This window comes from Bemisia tabaci, chromosome 2 (assembly GCF_918797505.1).
Source record: "Bemisia tabaci chromosome 2, PGI_BMITA_v3".
In the NCBI taxonomy this organism is placed as follows: domain Eukaryota; kingdom Metazoa; phylum Arthropoda; class Insecta; order Hemiptera; family Aleyrodidae; genus Bemisia; species Bemisia tabaci.
In genome coordinates this window covers 13,339,875-13,349,340 of record NC_092794.1, presented here as the reverse complement: position 1 = coordinate 13,349,340, position 9,466 = coordinate 13,339,875, and the positions used below count along the sequence as shown (strand labels likewise).

The window sequence follows — 9,466 nt, the reverse complement described above, 5'->3', positions numbered from 1 at the left end:
TGTGGAATGATGATTAAAATTGATATACAAAGCGATAGATGAAGCAGACAAAAAAACTGAGCGATCCTATCAGTTGAAACAAGTGGTTGTTATTGACTAAGGGGGGAAATGATGGACCAGGGTCTCCCGTGAATTTTCATTAGTTAGCCACCATTTTCCATCGTAGTCTATGATAACCATCCATTTTAACCGATGGGATCAATCCATTTACCATTTGTTCTCTTTGTCCATCAATGTTAAGAATTAGCTGTTCAATGCTTAAGAAATCCAAATTATAATGTAACTTTACACTCTCCATGGACATAATCATGAACATAACTGCTAGCAATCTAATCTTCGGGATACAGGAGAGCATTTTTGTCTAACTTTCCAAATAGTAAAGCAAAGGTAAGTTTTCTTGTTTCAAAGTATCAGGTCAAATGGTGATAAAAAATTTAAAAGAAAATCATTGCCAGGAACAAATTCAAAATTGATTTTGTAGACAAATCTTGAGCAGAAAAAAGCAAAAAACCATGAAAAAGGCATGTTAGCCAACATTTCAATTGCTGCGTCGATCATCTGGGAGGGGGGTAAGAGAGTCGGCTCTGGCAAATCATTTATTAAGAATGTAAGTAATATGACTATTGAATTCCTAAAATATCCAGAAGAAAGCATTAAAGACATTTTGAAGAGAAATATTTATCTCTGAATGATCATTTGCAACAACGAGGATATCTTATGATAAAAATGCATTGCAAGAAGATTGCACTTTTTAGAATGACAAATAAAAGGTATTTTAAGAATATATACCGGTATGCAGGAGGTTTCAGCTCATCATCCAAAGTGCAAGAATGAGACTCTTTCCGCAGGATCTTTAACCTTAAAAATGTTCGACCTTATAATATCAACGTCTCTTTCGTAAATTCTCTTTAATGGAAGTAAATGGTGCGGAGCTACTTCAAATTCAACAACAAAGTAACTGAAAAAGAAGGTTGGGATGCATTAAATAGGTATTAGAAATTTTTTTCTTTTAAATGGAGATTGCACTTTTAAAAATTGATAGTACAAAAATTACATTTCATACGATAACACAAATGAAAGAAAACCAACATTAATCAAATATTCGGTTGCACATTAGGTAAAAATTTGTTAGGAAAAATAAAATGAAAAGCATGATTCTTCTTCTACAATTTGTGTCTACTGGACACCCTGGCAATGCAGTTAGAAATATTTTTTTTATTTTTGCATCTTAGTAGGTATCTAAAAAGATAAACAAAATCCACATATCTTAGACCAGTGCTTTGCAAAACTACAATTTGCAGATCGAAGTCGTTACATATAAATTCTTTGTTCACAATTCTTTCAATGCCTTCATTCTTCAAGGAATGTCTAGTTTCAAAAACTTCCCAACTCACAAAAGAATGAAAATTCCGTTTTATTGCAAAAAATTTGTTTTTTTGGCCATGGGTATCTCTTATTCTTTCCTTTTATGACATTACAAAAGTTACATTTCATACCTACATTGCAAAGATAGGCATGAATTCTTGCTTGTTTTGAAAGAACTCAACCTATGCGGTAGGTATTCATATTGGACTGATGAAGGCCTGAAAAGTTCCATACTTCTGGCTACACAGACTCTTTTTCTGTTTGAGATAACATGTGCTGGTTTTTGGCTGAATTCAATTTTGCTATGTCTCTGGGAATCCCCCCCCCCTCCTTGACTTGAGCACTTTTCAAAACAAGTTATTCAAATGCTTTTAATCCAAATCCAGCACCTCATCCCTGAGGTACAACTAACTAACTTCAGTCACTCCTTCACAAAGGACAGATTATAAGAATGCGGAGTATGAAGAATCCAACTATTATCTTATCTCCTCCTACTAATTTGTATCAAAATTTACTTTGGAGAGGAAAACCTTCTCGAAGAACAACAACACACTGAATTAATTTTTCATTTTTAGCCAATATATAATTTTCTTAATTTATAGAATTTGCTAAAAATGTAAAAAATTAGAGTACCTAACCAAATTTAGGACTCAAGGATTGAAAAGTTTTTTTTTCCTGCCATAAGTTCTCGTTTGCCTGTGGCAAATATCAAAAACCTTTTACCTCGATTCGTTATTATGCACATATCTTGTCACATTGAGAGAGGAGATTATCTTGATATAGGAGATTTTCTTTACCCTGTTAAAAATAATACTGCAAAAATTTGGAATGTCAACATTTATATTTTTCCTTTTTATTTGCTTTCATCATCAGAAGAAAATTTTATTCAGTGATTTGAAAAGGTATTCTGCCACAGTGGGCAATCTGGTTATGTAAAATTTATGAGGCAACTTTTCAAACTTACTTTGCTTCCCTGTGAGGACCGTATTCAGCAGACATTTTGTATGGTGTTGGTTGTTGACCAATATTTTGGATTTTGCGGATGAAACCACCAGTGTTGAAAATCTGTGATGATACACGTTTTAAACTTGAAACGATTTCTTCCTGAACAGAATAAAATTATTGATTAATATTATTACAAGTGCAATGTTCAATTGTTATGCTTTCCCCAAGAGTGTACATTTAATTGAATTTCGACAAACTTTTAACCAGAGTGTGAGTCACAACACAAGTTCACTGAACACTTGAATCCCTTTTCAAGAATTTGAGACCACCAACTCACACTGGATTGACGGAAAACAGAAAGAAAAAAGGCGAAAGAAAGAGGGGGGAAAAGAGGGAGAGAGAAACAAGGAGAAAAAGAGGGAGAGAGAAAAAAGGAGAAAAATAGTAGAGAAAGAAAAAATATTTACTTGACGGAGAAAGAATATGAATAATAATAAAAAAATAAAAAAAGAGGAGGAAAGAAATAGACGGTACCTAAGAAATTCATTTTATCCTGTTGCCATGTTATTCCACCTATTTCAAGTGAACTTTTTTTTCTTCTTTTATTTGGCCATTGATAACACCGCAGCGCTGAACGCGCAGAAACAAGATCTCACCGAAACCGACTCCATCTAGAGAGTAGACTCTTGTCAAATTTCAAAGAATACCAGATCTTACAAGTGAGGGTCTCTAGTTCTAGTCTGCCTATATTTGATAATTCATTGACAGTCTCGGAAGTAGGTTACATCTGGTGAGTAAATACGATCCATCCTTCCTGTTACTCTTGGCTCGACACGATTTAAATAAGACTTAGGATTAAATATCTCAAAGAATCTAAACTTGAAACTTTCCTCAGGTCACACCATTTCAGTTGCGTACAGCAAATTGGAGAGTAGAATGTATGGTGACTTAGGATATGCTGAGAAGAGAACCACACAGAAAAGTTTCACGTAGGCATTATCATTGCGCAACTAATGATGCAAGTTGCAAAATGCAGATTCAACAGGCAAACTTGAAGTTAATCCAGCCCTTCATTCTTATTGATACCTCACAAATTCTGGTTGAATTCCTAATTAAAAAGTGTGCGTAAATACAGCCTTGACACGAAGCAAATCCTGCAGGTTAGGCTACGGACAAGTGGCGTTTGGAAGAGGAATAAACACTTCAATCACATTTGGACTTCATTTTTTATGCAAATTATAAAATACAATATGCTTCTAATCTATGTTCCTATCCTATCAGGCCTGTTATCAGTTGAATGCGTTTGTTGAAACAGCTTTTATACAAAAGCTCAATGTGCATATCTTGATTCAGAGTAAGAATACAACATCAACCCATAATGAAACGCTCGCATAAACACAGCTACTATCAGGTGATTTTCAATACCGCTCTGCGGAGTTTGAACGATAGGAGGCTTGACTGTAGGTCTACAGGAAGCTCAAGATGGGTACATGTAAGTATTAAATACACTAGAATTTATTGATTATAAAAATGAACTTACCCGCGGCATTACACGCAGCAATAGAGCTAGTTCATAAGAAGGCATTTTCTCGTTCGATAAAGTAAAATGTTAATGGTACAGCACTTCAGCAGGGGACAAACCGGAGAACTAGGTTGATGAACCAAAAAAGAATACAACTCTCATGAATTTGATGGTTGGCGACTGAGAGAAAAGGAGGGTTGAGTCTTAAATTCTACATTATACCTTCCTCTATCCGTTTGAGAATGAATAATTCAGACAGTAGAAATAACTTGTTCACGGGGTTTGATTTTTGATAAGAAGCGAGGAGCAGCAAAATCAAAATAAACATGGACATGGACAGAACATGGCCGGTAGAGTTGCCATTTTATGCTTTTTAAAATTGCACTTACCAAGTCTTGAATTTTCATGTTATTTGTTTTTATCTCGTAACTCCTCTTGAAATTTAGCACTGATTACGCTAATAATTATTTTATGATCATAAAATGGCAACTGAATAAGCTACACGTTTTACTTCCTCATAATTGGCATGACATACTTATTTTAGGGAGCCCGATGGGAAAATGAGGTAAATCCCACTGTCAAAGACAGGTTGGCAGCGCTGAATCGTCAACAAGTCGAAACTTCTACTCCATTGGTTCCCGCCAATTTGGCGGCGCGCTCGGCAAAATATACAAATTGACGCGGCAATTTTCAAATTAGCGGGGACCACTCTAATTGAGCGCACACTGAGAATCGGTACCGTGCGAGGTTCCTTCTCGGTTTTTAAGTTTCACATGAAATCAGGGGATCGCTAGGTTAATCAGGGGATTGAAGAATCCGAATTTCAAGGCTCCGATCCTCCCCCCCTCCAGCTAGGGAGGTAAAAATTAGAGTAGGTACCTTTATACAGGGTGTTCGAAAAGTCCCCTCCCCCCCTCTAACTTTTGACCTAATTGAGGTAGAGATTTGAAACTTGGAGGGTGTTCCTAGATCAAAGGGAGCTATTTTCTGACCCCCCCCCCCAAAAAAATTTTTTCCCCCTGAAAAATATTTTTTAAAAAATTCGTGTTTTCAGGTTTTCGGGAGGGTGATTCAGATTTCCGGATTTTCAGGTTCAGAATCGATTGGTATCTTACTTCAGTACAAAATCAGGAAGAGTCTCTCAATGATTTTTCATCTTGATTATGAGAATTCAAAATCCTGCGGGAAACCCCGAATTTTAGATGCAGCCCTCACCTATCCCTTCAACTTCCCAAAGGGTCGTCGGGGGAGATTCGAGACCATGCAATTCGGATTCCTTGGCCTCGTTGACCTTAAATACAATGGCGAGGTGTGAATGATCGATTATCGATATTTTCCCATTCGAGGCTGTGGTAAGGAATCGATTATTAAGGTTGTCGCTGCGAAACACCTGTTCATCAATCCTATTCCATAGGTTTCGATGGCGGATCGATTCATCGATAGATCGCAAAGCACTCCATGCCACTGCTTGGACACCACTTTTTTCTGGTAAATTTACGTCAACTTTTGGAAGGGACGCCGCCACCCTCTTAGGGGCTTACTTTTGGGTGTTGAATGAGTCAATTCATACTGTTGGGAGTCAATTAAGGGTTTTATATGATGAGCTCGTTAATTTGGATGCAATCAATTTGCGATTCGAAAAGGAGCCCTGACTTTTATTATTGACCCCCCCCCCCCTGTTTACTTCCTAAGGAGGGCTAAGGAGGCTCCTGGACCATTAAATTCGGATTTCCTAGGATCGATTTTCCCATCATCTAACCCCGAAGCCCCTGACTTCGTGCTACCTGCATTAGCCAAAAGGAAAGCCTAGTACGGATGCTCTTAAACACTCTGTATGTGATAAATCTCTGTTTTTAATTTGTTTTTTGAGTTGTAAAAAATTGTTCTGTTCCGAAGAATCTACGGTATTGTAATTTATCTGTGTGTGAATACACCTGAAAATTGCTCTCTAATCGGGAGCTGGAATAGAATAACTATGAAGCGAGCGTCAGGAAATTTTACAATACTTGTATTTTTGCAAGAGCATTTATGTAAAATTATTTCAACTTCTAAACTATTATATGACTTGTTGATGAGGGAGTTTATTTACAAGCCGAGGTAGTATACAGAAAACGTCCGGTAGTTTACACCGCACCGTTCGGCATTGTTGGTAGCGCCGGAATTTTGAATACAACTATTCGTGCTCAGTTGATGACCGTGTTGCATAATCATGGACATGCAGGCGCTATATATTTCCGTTCACGTAAGAGAACACTAAATGCGACGGCGCCGAGGGCGAATTTTTGTAATCGAATAGGAACTGTTCACAAAATGAACCCTTCCTTTGATCGGGAACGATACAAAATTTACTCGAATAATCTTAACAACAATTAACAACAACAACAGTGACCGGAACTTCACAATTTTATCATGAAAACAATCTGAGCTTGGAACGAATTGCATTGCGCTGAGGGCAGAGGAGAGACAGAAGAAATAAAGTAAAGCACATTGAAAAAGAGATTGACATAATTTATTGAATTTTCATCTCTCCATCACCATGAGTTAACTGATATCTTTATGCTTATATACGCGTAACACGATTTTGTGGCCCTAAAGCTGTCAGTAGAAAAATAATACCAAAATCAACGTGATGTGTCAAACATGTCACATTTCTGTTTCTGAAATACTTAATGTAACTAAATCAGCTCCGCTGTCTGACTCAGTGAGAATAATGAAGTTAAGTAAATTTATAATATTTGAATTTACTATTATATTTATATTAAAAGGAAAACTTAACAATTATTATTGAATCAATAACAAAAATGGAAAGTACAATAAGAAAATGTACTTGCTAAATGAATACATTTAAAACAATCATTAGAATTCAATATTCTACAACATAAATATTTACATTGTCTTTATATATGTATATATTTACAAGTACCTGCCTATGGCTTTACTACGTAAAGTCGATTTTTCTTTCAATGAAACTTCTGACGGTATTAACATTTTTGGTTTCAAAGTCATGCCATCTTAGTAGCGGTTGAGATATAAATCTATTTTTAATCACGTTGAAAAAAGAAAAAAAAATCCTCAAGATTCATACCCGATTGTTAGAAAATACCTTTTTAAAACTCCATGAGTTCTCCTTTTAAATCACGAAAGTTACTCCAAACCTACCTCAGATTTATCGAGAAGAGGATTTTTACCATGCGAGCATTTTTCTTGGGAAACGGCAAAAAATCAACAATTTTTCAAACATTTTCAGAGTTAGACTAATATTTTACATTATTTTTGACACACTCAGACAATTTTTTACAGAGTATCACTATTATACCTGTTTGCTCGAGGTCTCAACATTGAGGGTGATATAACCAGAAATAATTCTGACCAAAACCAGCCAAAATTTCAAGGTATTCATTTCGCAAGGAATCACACGCTGACTTTGCCTGCTAAGTATGGGAATCGTCGGTTACTCAAAAGCTGAAATTTCGTAATTTTGAGACTTTCTCATCCAAATTTGTATCAAATTTATTCGAATAGTTCAGACAAACTGATGATTACTGAGCCTCGATCCTCATTGGTGCCCTGAATTTTACGCGTGACGCGAAAAATTCAGGGCATCACTCAACAACGGACCGATGACTGCCACATTTAGCTCCGCGTATGCAGCGAGTGTTTCCGGAATAACGCTTGCTTGCTTTTATCGTGTACTTTTTTCTCTCTCTTTTATTTCTGAAAAATGAAAATATTTTTGCTCTGGAGGGAGGGGCAAGCTGACAGAAACAAACTAAAAAGCACTCGGTTTGGCACGAATTTTAAAGACTCTTAAATAATCGAAAACAAGCAAGTGTCAAAAGAACCGGCTCAGACAGGTGTATCTTAGGTTAAAAATTTGGCTTTTTAGAAACCTGGTGGAAGAAGGCAGTCCTAGGTGAGGTTACTATAGCCTGTAGATTGTATCAGTGGCGTTACGGGGAGGTCACGTGGGAACTCGTGACCTCACGTGACGCCTTTTCGAAAAGTCTACTTTGATCGTCAGATACGAGCTCATGAGGAAAAATTTCACAAGAAAAATTTCGACAGTCTTGCCACACATGTTCGTTTCATACCGTTCAGAGCGGCCTCGTGTATTCAAAAGAACTAAAAATTACTTAATTGAAAAAAATTTAGAATCTCAATTTTTAAATAATTTGAAATCAAACATTATAATACAAAAAATAAAAACAGTAGTCGTCCAGTAAATGGATACCAATAGATATGTAAGATTTTACTTTCGTCTAAAAATTCAGCTCCTCATAGAGAAAAAAGTATCCACCAAATATCAGCGAGATCATGTTTAAACTCTGTACTGCGTCTCAGACACACTGTAATTTATAAATGCAATTTTCTACAAGACAGGGGACAATATTCAGTATCTAAAGTGTCGCTCTGTGAAAACTTCTTGCTCTTACTCTGGGCTCGTCCTATGTGTTGAAAAAGCCAAATTCTTAACAGTGAAACTGTTTAAATCATTGAAAGTTAGGTTCGGTTGAAAAAGGGGAATCTTATACCTCTTCAAGGTCGTAATTTGATTATAAAGCGTCGGCGCTGGTGATGTAGCGAGTCATTGATAATGAAAATGCATAAATGAACGTAAATGAACGTAAATGAATGTAAATGAATGAAAAAATAGATAATTAAGTAAAAAAAAATGTACATTAAACAATGAAATAAATACTGAAAGGAACAACGAAAAACCTGCCGAATCAAAATACTTTTAACACTGCTCTGCTCAACCATAAATTTTAAATAGGCACAGCATTCAACCAATGAGATCCGTGTCTATTAAAAAAGGCTGGCTTATTTTTTTTACTTTCGATCATCAGTTATAATTTTTAAAAGGTTCCACCGTACCATTTTTTTTTCTACCTTTCTTTTCAGTCAAATAACTAAAAAGCATTACTTTTTGACCTGAGCTCCCTTTCCATGTTATTGTGTTCGCTCAAATCAATAGTCATACAAAATTTACCTGGGTGATGAAATGATGACGAAAATGAAAGATATAAACAGATATTAGAGCTTACATAATATTCTCAAAACAAAAATTCCAATTAATTGCTTCATAATTGTGGGCTAGATAAAAATGGTAATGAGATTAAAATTTTATTTCTCTCACATCAAGCAAAGGAATTTGAATCAAAGTAAGTAAGTAGCTACGTTTTATAATCGGAGACGCTGGCTCTCCTAGATTTCAGACTGTACAGATATACGTAATACTTACTAAAGTTAATCGGTATAATTGTTCTAAATCGATTTCACAACCATAGTATTTACTTTGTAAAAAAATAGACATAAAAATGAAAAAGTAAACAGTATTCGATAAACTTAAAGTTACCAACTTACATTCAATGAGTGTCTAAAGCAATAAATTCTTTTTGATGATGCAATTTTTCTCTTACAATTTTCGTTGGCTTATAAATTCACGCCATTCTGCTTGCTTGAACGAACTACCTACCTATTAACATACGGTGAAAATGTTTCACACTCCTATTTTCTGCCTTTTTTTTTTATATAATGACTGTTGAACAGCGCTAAACCTTTTCCCGACCCCCCCCCCCTTCCTTCCCTTTATCATCGTTTCCTCTCTGCTGATTGGCGAATGATTCTTCCCTC

General features: G+C 35.8%; 1 protein-coding gene across 1 annotated transcript; it reads right to left on the bottom strand.

Annotated features, from left to right (window-relative positions):
- Window positions 1-769: 769 nt before the first annotated feature.
- Window positions 770-4,179, bottom strand: LOC140223992 (small ribosomal subunit protein bS6m-like). Its single transcript, XM_072296718.1, has 3 exons — window positions 3,851-4,179; window positions 2,330-2,469; window positions 770-958 (listed from the first exon to the last, which is right to left on the bottom strand). The coding sequence occupies exons 1-3, from the start codon at window positions 3,893-3,895 to the stop codon at window positions 814-816; spliced, it is 330 nt and encodes a 109-aa protein (XP_072152819.1). The 5' UTR covers window positions 3,896-4,179; the 3' UTR covers window positions 770-813.
- Between the last annotated feature and the right edge of the window lie 5,287 nt (window positions 4,180-9,466).